General features: G+C 39.3%; 1 protein-coding gene across 6 annotated transcripts in view; it reads right to left on the reverse strand.

Moving 5' to 3' along the window:
• The window catches only part of USP45 (ubiquitin specific peptidase 45), a 66,023-nt gene that overhangs the window by 16,215 nt on the left and 27,125 nt on the right, over window positions 1–22,683 (reverse strand). For 2 of the 6 annotated variants that reach the window (XM_035109333.2, XM_035109332.2), the window contains exons 9-14: window positions 18,431–18,518; window positions 13,551–13,632; window positions 11,989–12,080; window positions 8,654–8,710; window positions 5,823–5,963; window positions 1,165–1,849 (exon numbers count right to left, since the gene is read on the reverse strand). In XM_035109333.2, coding sequence (XP_034965224.2) covers window positions 1,165–1,849; window positions 5,823–5,963; window positions 8,654–8,710; window positions 11,989–12,080; window positions 13,551–13,632; window positions 18,431–18,518 — 1,145 coding nt within the window. Of the gene's footprint in view, window positions 1–1,164; window positions 4,732–5,822; window positions 5,964–8,653; window positions 8,711–8,732; window positions 12,097–13,550; window positions 13,633–18,430; window positions 18,519–22,683 lie in introns of those variants that run through there. The other 4 variants (XM_035109334.2, XR_004692219.2, XM_060272610.1 and 1 more) reach the window with 4 other exon arrangements.

Consider the following 22,683-nt stretch of genomic DNA (forward strand, 5'->3'; position numbering starts at 1 on the left):
TGATTTTGCTGGGAGACATCAATAGAAGAAGAAAAACACTGTAAATGCATTTTGGCCACAAGAGGGCATTAATATACAAATACAAATTAATGAAAGATGGTAACAAATGTCATATTTATTTAGGTCCTCTAGAATACAGTGGTACCTCTACTTACAAATAACTCTACTTACGAATTTTTCTACTTACAAATGGAGCTCCGTCCGCCATCTTGGATGCGGTTTAGATAGGATTTTTTTCTACTTACGAATTTTTAGATAGGGTTGCTTCGACTTACGAATTTTTTCTCCCAATGCATTCCTATGGGATTCGACTTACAATTTTTTTCGACTTACAAATGTGTGTTCGGAACGCATTAAATTCGTAAGTAGAGGTACCACTGTATATAAATCACACAAGCGCATATAGACAAAACCTATTTATGCAACTCGAATAAATTACGTATCTGGGGAATCTGCATAAATTTCATCAATCACAAGCTTTGTATTGTATGCCAATTAGAGTTAAGGTTTTGTGAATTTTTTTTAAAAAATGAAGTGCTTTGAATGTATCACATCAACATAAAAAATTCCTTCAGTAGCACCTTAAAGACCAACTAAGTTTTTATTTTGGTATGAGCTTTCGTGTGCACCCAGACCAACACGGCTACCTACCTGTAATCACATCAACATGTAACTGAGTGCATTTGTAGCCAAAATTCACACAGAAGAGGGAGGCTATTAGCATGCTCTGGAGAATCACAAGTTCTGTAGAAAGACAGCCCAAAGAGGACTGAGTATGCCTGAGTGGGCATAGAATGACAACCAACTGTCCCGAATCCTGCACGGGAGCACTGCACATGTGCAATCATACAGCTTTTCAGGGTCTCTTGGTTCTACAGCCAGAATCCAAAGGACTATTTTAGGCTGATCAAGGTCTTGGAAATGCCCAAAAGGAGTTCTGAACTTTATCTCTAAAGAGTGGACTTTCATGCCGGGTGACAAAAGGTCTTTGAAATTCCTCTCTGTTTCAAATGCAGTTTACCATGCAGGATGGTGGCTGCTTTTGAAGACATATACAGTAATACATTCCCCGCCCCCCGCCCCCAAGTGTGCCAAATCATACACTCCTTTGGACCCTGAAAAGTTGTCTATGTGAAACAATATACTCAGCCACCATTTCATTACCTGTGAAATTTGCTTTCTTCTGGTGCTTCTGTTTCCGTTCCGTACAGTTCTCACACAAAAGTTTGTTGTTTCCCATTAAGAGCTCCACATATGTAAACTGGTAGAGGCATGACTGGACTGAACATTCTTTAGAACTAGTTATGTAACATTGAGAAAGAGTCTGGAAAGCATTTTGAGGGTTTTGCAGTAATGGGGGGTTCTCTGCTGAAACGTTGTTGGACAGACTTGACAGCTGATCTCTACTGAGAGTCCCTTCAGTCTCACTGACACCACTACCCAAGCAGAGGTTTGATAAGCCAGTAGTAAGTCCCTCTGTACTGCCATCACTTGATTTGTTACACTGTGATTTAATGCTTGCAGATAAATGTTTATGCTCATCAATGCACAAGCCAGGTGTGCTACAAGCTCTGTTGGAAGCAGTTTGCTTAGAATGACTTTCGCTTTCAGAGGCCTCACTGTCTGCACCAATGCTACTTTCAGAATGACTTGCTTCTTTTTCACTGCCTTCAGTCTGACTTCCATTTGCTGCAGATTCTATTACCGAACTGCTGTCTCCTGTATATGGAACAGCAGATCTTCCTTCACCTTTAGTGTTTCGGACTTTTTTGTGCATGATAAAATGTCTTGTTTCTTCTTCAGCAGAGGAGGATTTTTTGGCAAATCTTCTTTCATGATTTTCTTGGTTCTGTCAATTTCCACATCATTAGCAAAAGGGAGGGGGGGAAACCCAAACATAAGTCTGTTGAAAATCCATAAAAGCACTGCACTAACTCTTTAAAAGCATTCAGAAAAGATGGTTTTTTAAAAACAAATAAACAAAAAACAGTGTTTATGCATTTGCTTTAAAATGTCTTTGGCGATGTACTCCAACTTGAAATATCCTTCCTTTCTGAGAGAGAAAAACCCTTTAACCTATCTTATGGAAACCCTACAGCCCCTCCCGGGTGTTAAGATCAGCAGAAAGGGCTTTTTGGTAGTTCCACTACCCTCGGGAGTTTGGGTGGTGGTGGTCCTGGAGAGGGGATTCTCTATGGCAGACCCCAATATCCTCATGGATTTCCATGGTCTTTATATAGGATGACAACAAAACCAGCCCCAGAAGACACAAAGACCTAGGATTTGATAATGGTTTTGAGGGCATTCCTTGCACAAATGATAATGATCCATAAGCATCTGTGCATTGGATCCATGTTTTTGCATGGCAGTACTAGAAAGATCTGGATCTGTGATGTTTACAGATCACAGACACAGCTGACTTGTTATTTGATAGGAGTTGCAGGGCACTCCAGTTTCCTTTCCCCAAATAACTCGCCTACCCCCACACCCTTCTCTGTTACTCCACCTTCTGGTTAAGCTAGTCAGGTACAGATGAGCTCTGGAAAGTATATAGAGCTGAAAGAGGTAGTGCCTAGGATATCTTAAATTAAATGCATTAATTTAGTATCACAAACAAAAATATTTAATTACTAACCAAACCTAAAGCTTAAATTCAATTTTTTATTCCATGCAATTTAAACTTAGATTCCATCTGTAATAAAATCTCTTACGCTTTCAAAATCAATTTATCTTAAGGGCTTGTAAAACTTCTGCAATAAATAAAGAAAAAAACAGTGGCAGCTCATTCCTCTCATGACTCCAATTCTACAATATTTCATGGATGGATTATTCTTAACATAAAGCAGTTTTGGCTGGTTTGAGCAGTAAGTGGGATATGAAAGCATAATAAAAATTAACGTGTACAACTTAAGTAAAACTGAAAGTGTTTTAAAATCCCTCGAGAACTATATGAACAGTATTATACATTTATCAACACTACAAAGTTTAACTTTGATTAACAAAAGCAGCATTAGGCTTGGCAAAAAGATTTTAAAAGCCTGCCTTCCAGTGAAGTGTTGGTTTTTTTCCAAATGCCCTTGGATATTCAGATATAGCTGGGCTTTCTGTCATCCTTGGCTAAGGAAAAAGGATCCCAACACATGGTGTTTGGAATTGGCAGTGCCCTATCTCAAAATAATTTTTCTAGTAAATATAAAGATGGTAAATATCCCTTAGGTGAGTCCTAAATTATCTCAGCTGGAACTAAAGTCCACTGAATTTAATCAGGCACACATAGAGGTTTATGTTTATATGACCAAGGGGACCAAGAAAGCTTTCCACTAGCAGCAAGGAACTTTCTAAATGAAAAGTGAACCATTTAACTATAGTGGTAAATACCTCTTTAGGTCATTTACACACTCCTGCTCAAATGTATTCCTCTTTATTTTAATTCAGACTTTTAATACTAAAATTAAATTGATCAGCCTCCAGACCCTATTAGACTTTTCCCAACTTACTGTATTATTATGGGCAAGTCACTCATCTAAAAAGGGGGATGGCTTCCATTAATTTCAATGGCTCAAAGCTTATACTCTTAAAGCCTTTCTAAACAATCAGGGGGAAGGGAATTGCACTTTTGTTGCACGGGATCCAAAATATCCTTCCTTACAGAAACATTTGTATTGGCTGCATCACATTTTCCTAGTGCTCAAATCACAGCCTATGTTGCTGTTTTCCCAGCAAGCAAGGTATTTGGATTTAAAATTCTGCCTGGAATGTGACGGAGCATGTTTCATGGGCCCCCAACAGGCCAGCATCATTTCAGGAAATGGAAGAGTCCAAGCCTGTACCCCAGTAGGGGGACCCACTACCAATACCTGCAGGCTCCTGATCCTGATATACTCATTCTTGCTGCTGCTGCTGCTGCTGCTTGTTTATCTGCCCGCTTGAAAAGAACAAGCAAGGAGAAGGAACAGAAACCCAACATGCCTCGCTGATTATCTTAAGAGGACTGGGCCAGTGGGAGAGATAAGCAAGTGAGAAACAACAGCAAGGTGGGAGGGCCATCTCATGCAGTATCTTGCCTCAAAGTACCAAAGAGCAGCACTTGGTACCATCACTGACTTACTGATACTGCTGATGACATTCTTGATCACCCCATCCCATGTCTAAGACTGCACAAAAGAGACCTGCATGAAAGTTGAAACTGCTTTTCTGCAGGCAAACTATGGGGGGTGGGGGCAGGGCAGAATTCAGTGTTCACAATTGTTCAATTCCCATTGAAGGATTTCCCAAATAGCCCCTGAAATTCACTTCCCTGTATTGCTAGCTCTGGATTCCTCCACATATAGTCTGAGCATTCCCCCTTGTCTTGCCTTTTAAGACAAAGAAGGGAGGGAGGGAACACAGCACAACTATTATTCTCCATGCATTGTACATGGCCTCAATTTCTCACGGCTACCTCTGAATCAATATGGATCCCCCCCCCAAAAAAGACTAAAACATAGCAGGGGCAGACAATGGACTGATAGTCTCGCACAATTCTTTTAGTGAGCTTTGCCACTATACAAGTGGTAGAATGTTTGAAGGAAGCCTTGTGGTCCAGTTTCTGAGACTGGAAAAAAATTTTTTAAGCATTTCATAATTCCAGACTCCATTAAAAAGAGGGAGAGGGTCTCCACAAATTTGCATGACTGCATACAAAGAGATGCCAAGTAGAAGATTTTGTGCTGAGAGCAAATGGATCAAAATCTGAAACAGACAACAAATGTAAAAATCATAGCATTTGTGTGTATATGGTGGGGGGGGAGGGAAAGAAGGAGGGGGGGAAGAGAGAGAACACAATAATGGAAGGGAATGGAAAAATAAAAAGCAAAGAGAAATAAGTAGGTTTTTAGATTTTCAGCAATAGTATTTTTAAAGTCAGTGGTTTTTTTTAAAAAAAAAACCCGAACAGGAGATGGGAAATTCTGCCAGACTGCCTTAGAGGCCTCACACTCACCACTCAGCTGTTAAGCAAAACATTCTTTCATCTGTTGAAGATGTTGAAGGATATAGGTTACAATTTTAAATAATAAAAAATGGTCTGAAGTATTATATTTTCAATAAATTATCTAAACATAAAAGCTTTCCTTGTAAAATAATGTGCAGTACAGTAGAATATTTGCAGCAAAAATATCAGCATCTCACATTGTATTAGCCCAGCATATCTGCAGCATGCTGTGCCACCATCAGGAAGAACCATGTTAAGAGGCTGAACTATGGTTCATAGGGCCTTGGGCCACTGGAGGCTGAGCACATCATGGAAGCCATGTTCCAAGTCTCCTGGGAGACTGTGTTGGCTGCACTTCTCATGTAGTACACCCTGCCAACTGATCCACCAAATGGCACGAAGGCTGACTTGTCTGCTCTCTTGGCCAGCCCTGCGCTGCTTGCAATTGCAGCCAGAAGCAAACTTGGACAACACTAGAGGAAAGCCGGGAGGAGGGCACAGAGCATGGAGAATGAATTTGAAAAGTAGCTTATTTTATTATTTTATTTTATTTTATTTTAAGAAAGAAAGATAATTTTTAAACCCGTCTTTTTTATTTGTGGGTGTGAATATATCACACACTTTTCAGTTTCAGAAATACAGTACTTTAAAACCCGGTAATTTATCAACACCACATTATGAGTCCTGGAAGTATCAGATGTACAATATATCAAAAAAATCTGTAATATAGTGCTGTAGATTAAAAGAGACCTATTCAAACCTAATATGCAGCTAATGCAAATTTCCATAAAAATGAAATTTGTTATACAACTAGTTGAACTACAGATCAGCAAAGCTGTTGCATTCTTACCTTATCTTTTGTTAACAAATGCTTTCTAGATAGTTTAGATTGTTGATTATTCAGAGCAGTAACAGAACAGTTGTACTCAGCATCTGTTTCTTGGATATGTTTACCTCTGCTTGTCCTCCCAAAAGGAACAGGTTTTGAGATCTGGAAAATACATGTGGTTATTCAAGGTAAAACATACAATCTCCTATATATATATATTTTAAAAATCCCTCCTACCTTTTCCAAACAAGACCGTGCTGGCTTATATCAATGTGCACAGAGTAAATTAGACATTTGACACACACACACACACACACACACACACACACACACACACACACACACCTGGTTAGTTTACTGGTCATGTCCTAATCATATCTTGTAAAATATTATTAATGTGTTTAAAAATTTAATTAGATGTGTTAATAATTACAAAGACATATATCTTCTAGAAAACTTCACAAAATTACGACTCCCAGATACTTGAGAGAGTAGCATAGGTCAAGGCTTTCCTTTTGAAAATAAAATACAATGGGCTAAATCAGCCTTTTCCAAACTCAGGTCCCTAGATGTTGTTGGTATACAGCCCACATCATCCCCAACCATCAGCCATGTTTGAATGAAGGGAATGATGAAGGTTGCATCTGGGCACCCAAGGCTACAGAAGGCTGGGCTAAGAGAAGGTCCTAGGCCTTGAGGACTTGCCATCTATGCAGGGTTGCTCCCTCAGGAACTCCGGAAGCTGCCTTATACTCGGTCAGGCTACTGCTTCATCTTGCTCAGTACTGTCTCTACAGTAACTAGCAATGGCTTTCCAGGTTTTCAAATTGGGTTTTCTCTGTAGATGCCAGGAATTGAACCTGGGACCTTCTACATGCAAAGCAGATGCTCTGCTAACAGAGCTGCAGTCCGTCTCCATGAGCTATGGTCCTGCCCTCAAATGTTCCGGCAACTGTAGCTACTGGAGAGTTTCCAAACAGAAATCAAGTAGTTATAAAATGTCCCTGAACATTTTCAGAGTACATTCATCTATTATAAATTCATTTAGGTATTTTATACCCTGCTTTTAGGATTAAAATTTCTCAAAGCCCATTTTTGTTAAGTTCACGAAGAACTAATGTCTGCCTCACCATTAGGCTGACTACCTGGGATGGCTGCAGTGTGAGAGCTGTAAATCAGCAGTGACTTAGGAGGCCGTCCAAAGTAGGGGAAGAAGCTCAATAAACCAGGGTTAGGGAACTTGTGACGCCCCTCCCCCAGCTGTTGTCGGACTCTAACTCTCACCAGCTTCGAGCAGCATGGCAAATGGTCAGAGATGGGAAGAGTTTGAGTCCAGCGACAGTTGGGATCTCCACCATTTCTCCATCCCTACAATATGTGAAGTCAAAGTGTTCCCTACAAAATGGTGACATCATTGCCTTATTAAGGAGTGCAAGCATTTGCACATACATATTCATTACATACAAGTGTAGTAACATGTAGTAAATTGACCAGCTTTCTAACTTCAGAACAAGTATAAAAAGCATAAAATTGCTTGAAAAAGGAGACACACACACACACAAAAGACACAACCCACAAGTAAAAGATCCTGCAAGCTGAATGTAGAGATTTATCCAACTCCACCTAGCTTTCTTCACTGCACCTTTCATAGTCATTACATGCTGGTTTCTCTGTTGAGAGATACTGTTTGCTAATCTATTTTACATAGCAGGGTCTTGGGGTTTTAAACTTCCCCTTCGCCTGCTTGACTGGCCAAGTACCCCATGCTTCAAGGCATATCCTTCCTTTCTTTTCTATTGGTGACTGGTTAAAGTAATACAGTACAGCTGAAAGTGTGTACTCACATATGCTTGTTTTAAAAAAATTCAATTCACAGAAAAATGTGGTAGATTTGTACATGCATGTGGGCTATCATCCAGTCCAAATCAGTAACACTGGCCTAAGGAGATCATATGATACAGAAAAGCAAAAGAACTTCAACTCTACAGGTCATACTCAAACATCTGACAAGGCTGGGCCTGTACAGAATATAAACTTCATTTATTTGCTCATTTCAAAGTCGTGAGGTGGCTTAGATAGCCAGCTGAGGACTGCATCCATCAGAAATCGCTCTTTTCCCACAACAGTGATTCTTACCCATCCCCAATAATGCTACTTGTTAAAATACCTGATTGTCTGAAGAACTTCACCCTTCATGGGTCAACACTGAGTAATTTAGGTCATTTATTTTAAATATAACCGATGTGCCTGAGCAGATTCCTTCGCCCTCACCTGTCCACCCTTCAAATACCAAACACTGTGAGGGTGTTTATACTTTAATCTATCAGGAAAACACCTCTTTCCATAAGACACTTCAGTTACACTGCATGTTTTCACTGTGAATAACTGATTCATAGCAGAGAAAATGCTAATAACTACTTGCCAAGTACGGTAACACATCAAGTTAATGCTTCTACTGCTCACCTTTTATATCAGACAAGATCAGTTGTGTGCTTTTGGTATAAAACTAGTATATCATACAGGCAAAGGAAAATGGCTAGATAATAAATGTGTCTGAATATAGTAATCTTACTTAAGAGTCTCAATTCAGGAAGGGCAATCCACACACATTTAAAAGGCTCCAGGCATGATTTATTTATTTTTTATAAAATCTGATAGTCACCCTTTGGTCAGTGCAGATGGTCAATTTCAGTTTGGCAGTGCCTATATCTAAGGTAGGGTATGGAGAGATCCAGGGCTCACTGGCAATCTAATGTTTTGGCTGCTCCAACATTCGTTCAGTGATCCGCAAACACAGCAGTGTGATGCTAATGTAGCAATTGTAGCTATTTATTAAAGAAGTTGTTTCTTACCCTCTCTTCTATTATAGGAAGTGAAAGATCAATGAAAGGTTCCTTTACTGTGGAAATCTTAGAAGAAAGTAAAAATATATATATATCAAAGTGGAGTATGCATCATTTCTGGTTTCCATCATGTATTAGAATCCATAAACAATATCTATAAACAATAAACAAAATAATGTTGTGAACCGCCCTGCGATCTTCAGATGAAGGGTGGTAAACAAATTTAATAAATAATTAAAAATTAATAAATATCTGCCTAATTCAAAAATATTACACACTTTAAGGTTTCTTTATGTAATGCAGAACTTCACAATACTTTTTTTAAGAAATGAAGTGACTGTGATTTCATTTTTGTTGTGTGTTGTTGTTGTTTTTTTTAAAAAAAGGCAAAACAGAAGTATGAACACTATGTCGAAATCTAGAGGTAGGCATAGATTTCACTGGCAACAGAACATTTTGTCTTTTAGAACTTAATTTGAATACTATCAGAATATTATTAGATGCTAAATTTAGGCACAGAAATCTAAACATGTTTAGTTTTTTGCTGTTTTACACCAACTTTAACATGCTCCCCTTTTTCTTAACCACTAGCATCACTTTAGGCTTCAGCAACACAAGAATTCTGGCTATGGGCCTATACTAATAAGCAGAGGCAGCAAAATGCCCCACTGAGGGACTCCACTGGAAACCCACACATTAACATTTAAAGGTGGGTCATGTTTCTTTCAAAGTAAGTTGAACTTTGAGAGACACTGATGAAGTCTTTCCAGATACTAGAAGAGGGAGGGGGGAAAAAAAATTCAAGCCCAGCTACAACTGTATCAATGTGGTGCCTGCCAGCAGGATTCTAGCCTTGTTTCCTATGGACAGGGACTCTCCATGTCCAAAAAAGCAAGCCAAATTTTGCAGTTCAGGGCACCGGTTTCCAGCGACTAGTCCCTGCCAATGCTGGCAAGGGAATACGAGTCGGAAACTTGTTTACCAGGGCTGTAGATAGCTCATGCCTGACACCAGCATGAGCAGGATTGCAAGGATGAGGCCACAATGATACAAAACAAACTGTTCATCTTTCTGGCACCCCAATCCTAGCCATATGCATGGATCTAGCTGCTTGCAAAGGCTTTGGCTCAATGACATGTTTTCTGACATTTTGCTTATGAAGTATTCAACATGCATCACGCTCGGTAATTTCCTGGTACAGCAAGTCTTAAGGATATATTTTCCTCAGTGGTATTTCCCATCTTGGGAACAAATGGTTCACACAGTTGTTGCAAGATGGTGAATCCCACATTTAAGAACCATTTGTCCCCCAGGGACATTCTGATCTACATTGTGAGGAACATTGCCCTCTTTCAAGGTAGCAAATCTGGCTCCAGTATTTCCATTTATGCAGCTGTTCAGCATCATCACTATGCCAATAGACAACATCATGAGTAAACATCTCAATATGCCACTTCGATGCCACAGACTGCAGGGCTTATTCATGAATAAATTATTATACTGCTTTCTGATGGTGCAGCATACTAATACTCTAAAATAGCTGTGGCTAACTGTTTTTTACTTGAAAGCTGACCAAATTCACTACTGACCACCCCTTCAGGGTCCACATGTCATTGATAAGTGTGACCATTCCACACATAGAGGCAAACAGCACCCCCCTTCTCAGAAAATCCATGCAGATCAACTATTTCAAATGTTTGATCTGATGACTGAGAATTTGGATTCCCATCAGGGTGCTGGACTCTGCTCACCCCAGAGCTATCTCTCCTTTGAAGTGTGTAGAATTTTTTTTGTTTTGACCAGAGCTGCAAATTCTGAGGTCTTGAGGAGCAAAGAAACTGGCTTGGGGGGTTGGATCAGGTCCCCAAATTGAGGGTTAGACAACCCTGCTCTAGAAAGAGGAGGAACGTCATGGAATGATTAAAATTGTCCCTTGTTATGCTAGAGTGGAACTGGGTGGTGTGAACAAGTTTGTGGAACAGGCTAAAGGCTATAGAAAGATTTTAAGTCTGTCAATTAAGTACTGTACTTAGATTGATATTATAAAACAATAAGTCTACTGAAAGTTATAATGGAATTGCCACATTGGAGAATATCTCATACAGTGGGACCTCGACTTACGAATTTAATCCGTTCCGAATGCACACTCGTAGATCGAAAACTTCGTAAGTCGAGTTTCCCATAGGAAATGCGGTTTCTCATAGGAATGCATTGGAAACGGAAAAATTCGTAGGTCGAGGAAACCGCATCTAAAAACTTGTAAGTCAAGGAAACCGCATCTAGCCGCGAACGGGTTTTCTGTTCGGATGTCGGAAAAATCGTAAGCGCATGGCCACTTTTTTCGCTCGTAACTCAAAAACGTCGGATGTTGAATAGCTCGTAAGCTGTATTTGCTAAAATATGAAAGCAGATACATTGTCAGCTGGTAGAACTATATAAGGCTGCTGAACAACTGTCTGTCTGTCTGTCTACCTATCACCCAGAGCCAGTCTCAGGGATCAGCATTGTTGGGTGACAGCTGAGTTCCAGAGCCTAGCAGGGACCCTCTGCCAATCCCTGGAATCTCTTGGCCCTGCTGTTGCTTCCCATTTAACTGCTCTTGAATCAAAAGGAAAATTAGGGAAGCAAGAAGGACTCGCATACCTACCTCACCCAACACACACACACTCTCTTTCTAGAAATTGGTGGAAACTATCCGGAGGGAGGAATGAACAGGTAGCAGAAACAGTAGCAAGGAGGTAGGTATGCCCAGTTAGGGAAAAGGGCCCCCTGAAAGAATTTTGTCAAAAGACCTCATCACCACCAAAAAAAACCCATTTTATAACTGGCACGACTAACAGCTTCTGGGATATTAGTATTTTCTGTAGATGGCATTTTAAGTTCCATGCTGTCCATGAGGAACTACGTAGCTAAGGAACCCTGAAGAGCATGTATACACACACACAAAGACCTATAGGTCTTTGATGATAATGTGACAAACCTGCAGAAGGGCTGAGAAGAACATCTAGTTTTTCTTCAAGCAAGGAAGCAGCTACATGGCAGCAAGAGGGATATGTTATACTTAATGCATAATTAGTTTTTGATCTTACTTTCATTACAGTATTAGAATTCAGATCTCCAACCTAAAATTATCCAGGTGATCAGGATGGTTTTTTTAAAAATGAAACTCCCTTCTCTATATGAAAGTGAAATTCAAAGGGTTGCACTTTGAAATAATCTTTTTTCTAATATACTATTGCATGACATTGATAAAACAGACAATACAGAATTTAATCAAAAAACACAGCGCATTCACATCATTAAGTGATCTTTTACTTTAACAAATCAAATTCCAGAATACCTACATTTTCACATTCCTCACACATGATAGTGCTAGTCAATTCACCAACAAAGATCCTATCTATGAAGTTCATCTTCACACCCTCTCTTCCATATGCTGCAAAAACATTACCCTTTTTTAAAGGAAGAAACACATACATCCATTCTAAAAACAATTCATTCTAGAATTTTCTTCTGAAAACCATTAGTGCATTGTAAATAAACATCTGCAATACTATCAACACAGAAACGTTTCCATTCATCAGTACTTAATACAGTCTTTGAGAGTGATAAATAGATACATTTCGTTTTGATTTCTGTTTCAGATAGCTAATAGCATGTATTTCAAAACAAGGGATTAAAATGCAAAATATGACTATACCTATCCATATACTCTTACATAGTGGACATATTATTATGATACAGTGGTACCTCGACTTACAAATGACTCGACAACCGAATTCTTCGACTTACCAATGGGGGTAATGGCCGCACGCTTACGAATGTCTCGACATCCGGAAAAAACCACGGCGGGATTTTTCGACTTATGAATTTTTAGATAGGGTTGCTTCGACTTACGAATTTTTCCGTTTTCAATGTATTCCTATGGGAAATCGCGTTTCCAATGGCATTTTTTGACTTACGTATTTTTCGACTTACTAAGGTGCCTTCGGAACGGATTAAATTCGTAAGTCGAGGCACCACTGTATACTGTACAAAGCATCAACAGCACTTCAGAGTGATCCCACTATGTTTTTCCTCCTTGAGTAGTCTGCCTTAAGTATTAAAGAACTAACATTTAAGGCAGACTCCTTTGCGGGGCAGGGAGAGAAACTTTTGGTTTTCGTATCCAAAACAAGACTCCATAGTAACTTGTAATAAGATATCAAAAGCAAATACTTTAACGTAAATTATAATGCTTGTCCTGTAAATTCATAGATAAAAATATATTCCAGCTCATGTTTTCAGTATGTGTACTTTGATATTTTGACTTATGCAGCTGTTAAGGCAGCCCTGCTGGTTTTGCCTGGTTTTGTCTTACAGGGTAACTTACGGACAGCTTAATGCCATAGTTTCTAAGTGGTGATTTGCCTTGAACTAGACTTCATAGACTCATCCTCCAAGGGAAGAGAAAAAGGGGAGGGGTGTTATCCTTTCCTTACTCCTCTAGCCTTCCCCAAGTTGAATCCTCAACTTAATTAGAATATGTATACTTGAGTGCAGCATGGAGGACTTCCTGACCCACTTAAAATTCTAGCTTCTCCTTTTAAAAAACAAAACAAAACCGAGGGCTAAAGACATAAGGCAACCTAGCGATGTGAATCATAGATATGTGAATCATAGCTAGATCAGAGAATCAGGTTACAAGTGTAGAACAAAATGATCAATGGGAGTGTTTTGCATGCGCACTAGATGGCACCAGAATAGGCACAAGCCCTGAAAAATCCACACGGAACCTCCAGTAGGATTCATTTGAATGAAATTATATATTCATGAATACAATTATTTCATAGTCAATTCATTTGCTTAAAAGCAAACTCAAACCAGACTCTGTGCAAGTTAACACAATGGCACATTTGCTAAATACCTTTGACTTTCCTTTTTGTCTCTTCGTCTGCAGTTTTAGTGGTTGGATTATTGAATGCTTTTAAGATTGCAGCTTGTATGCGCTGTAAGAAACATTCAGCACATATTTTATTAGTCAAAAGTTCAAAATTGCAAGTATATTAAATGGAACAAGCAACAATAAACAAGAACACTTGACAGTACTGTCAAAAATACATAGCCTCTTACATTTTATACATTGTCAGTAAATTTGAAACTTAAATTGTTAATATTAAAGGTTTCCTTACAGGGCTCAGTACCTGTAGCACACCAGATGTTGTTGACCTACAACTCCCATCATTCCTGACCACTGGCCATGCTGGCTGATACCAAAGGGAGTTGTAGTGCAGCAGCAGCTGGAGGGCCACCAGTTCCCTGCACCTAACATAGAATCTACAGTATTTAAAAATAAATAAATGGCATGGTATAATGGCTAAGAGTGTGAACTGAAGTGCCCAGTTTGCTTTTACCTCGATATATATGAATATTTAACATGTTTCAGCTTTCTCTCTCTATAAACAACAGCAGCCGAGAGACAAGGCAATCAGAATTGGGCCTGTGTTGCATGCAGACAGAGATTAGCTCTTTTCCCCACTGTGGTCCAGATTGAAATAAAATACACAGACACACACTGAACCTCCTGTAAACCCTGCCAGGGAAGATTCCATCGGAGTCAATGGAAACTTTATTGCTAGGACTTATAATGACTTCATTGGGATACAATTTCCACTGGGACTACTGGGGTGGGAGTGGAAGGGTTAACTCCCTTCTCCCCATACATCATGGTTCCAATCCTTAGGGATGCCCTCTCCTTTGGGAGAGTGAGGCCACACACACAACTGAACTTCTGAAAATAGAAAATGTTAAGTAAACAAAGCCATATTTTGGGGGGGGGGTTATAGCTAAAACATATATGAACATAGCATTCAATGAAAACCTAATTTTATAGTCCACATGTAGCCAAACATTTAAGAACATTAAGTATCTTCCAACTAAGTCATGTTTTACTATGCAATGGCATTCTAGATATGGGCCTTTCTAACCTCATTCCTCACATGTGCTGATAAGATGTGTCAGTATCAACATCAGAAAAGACAAGAAAAATAAAATAAAATTGTATTTCGAACTTAGAAATATTTGTGATGTATTTGCTCTACTCATACAGCTTAAACAGAGAAGTGCCATGATAAATGTATTTTGAAATATTAACTACATCACTAGTGCACCAAGTAACAGCTTCTACTTCACGAGTATCTGACCTGGCTAGTGAATTAACTCCCAGTGCCTCAAGCTCTTTGTTCATCTTAAATCCAACAATATACTAAAGAGGGCTAATCAATAAATAACTCAGCAAGTTGGATACCATAAATGGGTTTAAGGCCATAAGCTACTCCCTTTTTGTTGGGATGAGCGCGTTGAACCATTTATGTAGGTCAAAGAAAACATAGTCTTTGAAGGGTTTGGGTGCGGCTAACAATGGCATCAGACATTAATCAATTAGCAGCAGGGTTCAAATACTTCAAGCCCTGGTGTGAAGCATCTCCAGTGCACAATGTTGGAAAAACCAGACAACGTGCAATTTTGACTGTGGTATTGACTATTTCCATTTGCTGTGGTTTTCAAAAAAGGCTCACTTACATACATTAATGTAATTTAGAAGGATGCAAATGCAAAGAACACTAAGTGTTTGGGAATAAGGAAGCATTCTGAGTCCACAAATGAGATATCAGCATGATTGAAAATTTGAAAGCACTTTAACAGAAAACAAAATGCAGAATCGACAAGCAATAGATACTACCTGCTCTTTAAAAAAAGAAAGTTATCATAAAATTTAGTTTAAAATAGTCTTTATATTATTGTATTTTAAAGCATCAGAAGATTTTTTATTTTAAAAAATAAAGATCAGATTTAAAAAAATTATATTTCAATTTAGGCAGAATAGATGGTTCAGAAATAAAAGTTTATTATGGGGGAAAGTGAAAAACATGGCTATTTGGCATTTCAGCAAGGCTGGTCTAAACTTTTACACTCACATTTAAGAGCAGCATGAAAAACAGAAAGTTTTAAAGGATTCTGGTGGCAGACAGATTGCTCTAGGCTTCCCTTCAAATAAAAAACAAAACACATGGTAGTGACACTCTCTAACAATAGCACGATTAACAGCTGTGGGGTTCCCATGACAGACAATGTTGCTCATGTTTTGTTTCAGACTGGCACAACTGTCACGGCTCACAAGATTGACCAGATCCACAAATCTGACATTTTCAGTTTGTCACACATCTATAAAATCGAAAAGGGGGAAGGGGGGGAAATCCCAAGAGCTTTTACTAGTAATGTCCCTTGCTGTGATGCCTGAGGTGATAAAGTTCCAGTTCATACTATTCCACCATTATGGCAAAACATGGGTTTAAGTGTTATCAAGGGTGGGATGAAGCTTTGTTTGTCCATAGGTGGAAATGGGACTGGGAAACAACTTCTACGCAGCTTTTCTTTTTCTGGTTTAAGTAAGGCTAGAATGCATAATTATTGGCAGGGTAATGAAATAAACAAATAACTTTTAAGGCCCAGCAAAGGGTGTGTGCTAATTTTGGTTTATTTATTCCAACATCATATCGGCCAACATTCTATTATAGGCAAGCATTCTCTAGCTATAAAATTTTGCACAAAGTGATCAAGTGCTTCAAGCTATCAGTTGTGAAAATTAATATCTAAGGGGCTTCTCTAAACAGGAAAAAAATTATGCTATTTCTACTTTTGGTTCTAAACTAAAGCATCAGCATGTCTGAAGTGCTCAAGCAACAAGCACAATATTTTTTCCTACGTTTAACCTATAACTTTATTAGCTTATTAAGCATTATGGATACTTTTCTACTCCAACACCCTAATAGTGGACATGCAAAACCAAAGCATATTTTAAGCAACCTTGTCCACCAGCATTGATACACAAAGAGCATTTCGATAAAAGCAAAACATGCTGTGTGTTGATGACAAAGCTGAACAGGACTGTGCGCACCCCATTACATTGGTTTATTTTCCAGCTGAACAAGTTAGAGGAAGATCCAAGGACAAAGCAAGCAGTTTCCACATTGACTCATGACATGTAAGATTTCTTCGTCCATATTTACACTGTACAGTGACATCTAAGACTTTTGGCTTCAAACCAAGGATTCTACAAGCTATGGCGAACAACCTGGTGAGTAGCCAGACCTTACTGAAGCTAAGGAGGTGGAAATTTACTGAGAGCCTCATGTAAGTTGCCCTCAGACTTCTAAACAAAGGAAGACATGAATACAACTAATTAGAAACAAAAAGGAACAAAAACAGAAACACATTTGCTACTGTTGCACACATGTGTTAACTGTGCTGGGCCTGGAGTCCAGGGGTCTTCTGCATGCAGTAATATCTCTAACATGGAATTATAGAATTGTAGAGATGGAGGGGACTACAAAGATCATCTAGTTCAACACCCTGCAATGCAGGAATCTTTTGCCCAACGTGGGGCTTGAACCCAGATTAAGAGTCTATTCTGGGGTTCCGGTTTCCGCCTGCAGGAATGGCGGACCTGTTTTCCATCTCTCTGACCTTCGTAAGGAATTTGGCGGTTGCTAGGGGAGTAAATGGCAACCCCCTACCCTCTCCGGGGGTTACGGAGAGGGGCCGCTGGCCCGCGATGCCCCCAGACCCACTCCGACTGTTTTTGGAGTGGGGGGAGCTTGGGCTGAGCACTTACGACGGCCAGGACTCCCGGACGCTAATCTGCATGGCGGGGATTTCCATGGTTAAAGAAGATAATTAGGCTTAAATCTATGGACATACTTCAGAAGGAGGGGAAGAAGCGCTGTTTACTGCTGAGAATTTTATGCTGCTGAGCGAGAGGAGTCAAAGAATGTACGGCATCTGGAAGAAGGATTGATGGGGACGGAGCGATAAGGGAAGCAAGTTTTTATTTTTTCTTCATATTGTTGCCTCGTATCTTCCCGGACGCGATGTCCTGGCTTGTTTGGAGTGAAAGAGAAGCAAAAGACTGTGTGAGTTGAACTATATAGCTGTTGTTATTGATCATATTTCTTAAAGATGTGAAGTTGCCGATGAGAAAAGCCCCCCCCTAGTCAGACGGAAGGAGTTCTGGACGCGTTCGGAGGATTTATGAGCTGTGACGCACTTTAAATTGGAGCAGCGACCTGAAGCTAAGTTCAGCTATAGGGCAAGGAGATCCATTAATTTACCAAGAGTTCATGGTTGGATGTTTGGGTCTCCTGCCTGAAAAAGCTGTAAATTCTATAAAGATAAATAAATCGTAAATCTTCATGGCTATGAGAGAAAATGAAAGTGATTTGAGCCTTTTAAGATGGCGCTGCTACTCCGTCGCAACAGGGAGCTCCACTAAGAAGATTTATGGGGAGGCTGGACTGATTAACTCACACAGGAGAAAGAACATCTGTGAAACTTCGTTTGACATTTATCTCAGCAGCTGGAACAATCGGATGAAAGTGGAAAACATCTAGGTGACTGTAAGGGGAAGATTTGGAATATTATGAGCTTGGAGGACGATTTGAACTTTAGAAATAAGACGGCAGTGGACAGTTGCGAGGAATTCCCAATTTCTTGAAGCATGGGAACCCAAAAATAAATTATTTAGATGATTTGGCATAACATTCGGTTTGATTGATATATATATGTGTATAATTTGAAATATTGAATGTGATATAATTGGTTTTAATTGGAAAATTAATAAAAATATTTTTTAAAAAAAAAAAAAAAGAGTCTATTCTGGTTGTCTCAACTACCATATCAGAGCACCAAAAAATAGTTGAAATGTCAATTTAAGTCTACTGCGTACTTATTGATTTACAAACGTATCACCTTTGTCTCTTCTATTCTCATTGCATCCAGCAAATAGTGGAGAACTTCTTGGCTGTCCTGCTGTTGAAACCCCTTAAAGCGAGGAGCCCTGCAAAATGGGAGAGAAGAAATGAGTACGTCTTTAGCAGATGAGCTTTCAGATTCAATAATAAAATGTTTTCTAAATAAATATGTTTTCTAAATGAGGTAATTTATATACAAATGTGTGTTTGCTAAGGAATCAAAAGAAAACCACGGGCAAAAAGAAAAAACCACAGCAAGAAACAGGGATATATAAAGGTGAAAGGGAGGTGGAAAGCACATAAGCTTTGCTTACTTTTCAAAAAGATTTCAATATGAGACATAGCTGAGAGGCAACAAAACTCAAAACTGTAGGGGCAACGCTTGAGAAAAGAAACAACCTTATCACAGTGGTGTCAAGTTTCTCCTATACAAGTGAATGGCTGTCGTTTGCTCCCATGACAAAAAATAAATGCTGGAATCGTGGCCAAAACCAACCAACCCACCACCTCTGAGATCAAATGGCTGATCTTGAATCTGCAGAGATGTCCACAAATTTATTCGGGCAGCCAATTTTCAGAAGGACAGTCCACAGGGCATTACGATTTTAGAATAAATGCTGGAAATTTACAGACCTTCACTCTGAACACATAATGGCATGGTTTGTTTTTTTTAGTTCCAGTAAAAAATATTTAAAGGTACTTGAGTTTTGGTATATTGAGGACTATACAGCAACTATTATAAAGTAGATGAAGGCTAATATTAAAAGTCCTACAATATGTTGAAGAGCAGGTTGCTTGCTTCTTTGCTGAAAAAAGCAGCAGAGTCTTGTCACATTAGTGCAGCAAACAGGGGGCATTTCATTACCAAAGAAAAGGAGTGCACACTACCAGCTCTCTTAGATGCACGGTACCAGGTACTTATGCAAATTATGAGTAAGTTTTAGCTCACCATTGTTCCTACAAAAACATTCAACTTTCTATAAAAAGACTGTGGCCCTGTTCACACATAATAGCAAAATATAGTTAATGGTCTATAATAATCACACCTGAGTGGGCTCTTTAATTCTTCCCTGCTTGTGCTAAGGAGAAGCCATGCAAAGCCAGGCTTTCCTTGTAATCAAACTTTGTGTTGGAAGTACTGATCATAGTTTGCTAAAACAAACCATGATTCCTGGTTCAGACATAATACAAAGGGAGGGATCAAATCCCCCACTGCCTGCTCCCTCCCCCCAGCAAATATACAGAGTCATGAAAGAGTCCTCTTAGGTGCATTCACAATAAATTGTTAACTGTGGTCTGTCCAAGCAAGACTGCAGAATGCAAATGTGATAGATACATGTATCAGGCCTATAAATAGTGATGTGCCATGGCAAGTACGGTAAGTATTGTCTCAAGGTGAAGAGGCCAGAAAGCATTACAGAAGTTTGATCTTTATTTATTTTAGACCTAAACACAGGTCAGCTTCAAACTTTCTGGGCTGATTTCTTAAACCGAAATATTATATTCAGAGTCTGGTCAGTTTTTAAACAAACAGTAATTCTTACTACAGAATACTATAGATTCTTAACTAAGCTGCCACTGAAAGGCAGTATCTCATGGGAAACTGAAACTTGTTTGTAAATACCAGTAAATGTCAAAGCCATTACTTATTTGCGTAGAGAAGTGGAATGGGACACATGCACAACGCCTGTCCACTCCTCTTGATATACAGTCCAGAGTATAATTGACAGAACACAGCTTATGGTGATATCTAATAAAACTTGAAGGTATGGGGAAAGAAAGAATTTCCTGCTTTGGCCTATTCCACCTTTTAATAAAATTAGAAGAACTGAGTCCAATTTTTATTTTAGCCTAAGGAGAGTTGTTCTGAACAGTAAGAGCAGCAGAGTTTTCAGTGTATGTCAGCAACTTGTCCTGTATACAGTAATTTCATTTGTCATTTGCCCAACCAAGGCCTTTTCCGTCAAGGTCTTATACAATTACACCAGTTAGGGAATACAAGAAGAAAAATGTTAAAGCTAGTATTTCTTTCTGAAGTTTTCCCTTTTTCTCACCTACCGTTGAAAAAGAGGCCACCTTGCAGAATATTTTCTGAATCTTCTCTGCCATTTATTGTGACACAAACCATCAACACACTTTCTACTGGAACTACTTACATTTTCCTCTAAAAAACCCTCATATTTTTACTCTGTCGCCCACACCACCCCCCACACCACCCCCAGCCATTTTATTCACAACATGTACTTGTGAGGTAGGCTAGGACAGGCTGAGAAATGAAGGCTGGCCCAAGGTCACATACGATAAAGGTTTAATCAACACACTTTTCAATATAAAATGACAAAAGTACAGCAGTTTAAAAATAAGCCATTTTGTGGTTAAGGCAGTTGCTTAAGGCCTATGAGCAATAAATATTAACGTCTGTTAACATACAACACTGCATGAAAATTCTTAGCAAGAAATGGAAAGATTTCTACAGGAAACCTTTGTCAAAAAAGCTAAAGAAGAGTGGGGGAAGTATGTAGGAAAGGGAAAATAGAAAAGCTCTAATCAGCATTGATATGTTCAGATTTGACAACTAAAAGATGTGCATTCTTGTCTCCTTGAAAATATGCTCCAAGCAAGATCCTTGGCAAAAGTGGAGGACTCTAAGATGGTTGGTTGAACTGACCGTTCACAGATGTGCTAACATATGGAAGCCAGTGTCAATGCGCTACAACCTGTTGTACAGTGTCAGCAGTATAAATGACAGAACAGGTTGAATTCCTGTTAATGGCCATAAGTAGTGAAGGACAACTGTGACAGCTATGTCATGGCAACTCAAGTCTACCATCTCAATGCTCAACATGGTACAAAACAGAACCGTTTTGAATAACACCTAAATATTTAGCCAATACTTAGATATAGCATCTATTCATTTTAAGTGAAGGAGAATTTGTTTTTGGTAAAACTTTCATGATTTGATTGTAAGCACTGTACATTTAAACAAAATATGCACTGTAATTATCAACTACAAGAAAAATAAATAAATGTCAAGATTGCCACCCTGGACTCCTTCAGGGAGGAAGAGCAGGATATAAACTAAACAAACATTTCACTGCATCAACCAAGCACCATCATGGTAGGCATAGAAACAGGTAAACAGAAAAAGGACCAGAATACTCTGATTTGCAAAACAGATGTATGGTGTAGGAAAGATGAGTGTGGCTTGGATGAAGTGGCCTTGTAGACCAAATAGGGAGTCCTGGCGGACCTAATCAGACCCACGGGTCAAAGGTTTCCTATCCCAAATTTATGGGAAGAAAAACAAATGGTGTGTTAGGCTATGACAATGAAGAAACATTTGGGATAGAATTTGAAACTCCTTTAAATCTTTGATAGCCTACGTGGATTGCAAGAGTAGTTGTAATTAGAAACATTAAAACATGCTTTAGAATTTTCTTTTTTAAAGTGTACTGTAGATATTTTACAAATTCAAGGTAGTTTTATACTAACAGCACCTCACCCCACATAATTGTAGGGGGGCAGGATAACAGAATTATCCTGTTCCTATTAATTGTAAATTAAAATTAATGGGAAAGGTTTGGGGGGGGATGTCTCCCATTCATTTGTTTAGCTCTGGATTCCGCAAAATGGTACCCATAGGCACTTTACCCTTGGGACACTTCCCTTGGTTCCCCTCAAGGCCCTCTGTCCTTAGCACCAGCAAAATAACAGGTGCATCTAACAGTGGAATTCCATAATGTTTGCTCAAAAGTCTCATTGAGTTCAGCAGAGCTTACTTCACAGATCTTAAGCCACAGATTTAAGGCTGCAATCCTAAATGTATGTGACTAGGAAATAAGCCCCATTTAAAACAGTGGCACTTATTTCCAAGTAAAAATAGTGGAGAATCTCAGGCCCAAGAGCTAAATGAAACTCTCCAGATCTCCATTTACCTCTCAGTACTCTCCCTAAGCCACACCTCTTTCTGGCCCTGCTCCCATGCCTTTCCTGAGTGCTTTTGCCTGGGCTGGAATGTGTCCTAAAAGTGTGATAATTATTACCTTGCTTGGGGATGTGTGTGTGTGTGTGTGTGTGTGTGTGTGTGTGTGTGCGCACACACACACACACACACACCCCTCCATTGCTCTGCCCGCACACATTGTTCTAACCACTTGGACTCTGGCACCCCCCACCACTAGAATGCAGCCCCTAGGTTCTCAATGAAGGAATGTGGCCTTGAAGCTGAAAACTGTATATATGATTTACAGA

This window comes from Zootoca vivipara, chromosome 3, assembly GCF_963506605.1.
Source record: "Zootoca vivipara chromosome 3, rZooViv1.1, whole genome shotgun sequence".
NCBI lineage: Eukaryota > Metazoa > Chordata > Lepidosauria > Squamata > Lacertidae > Zootoca > Zootoca vivipara.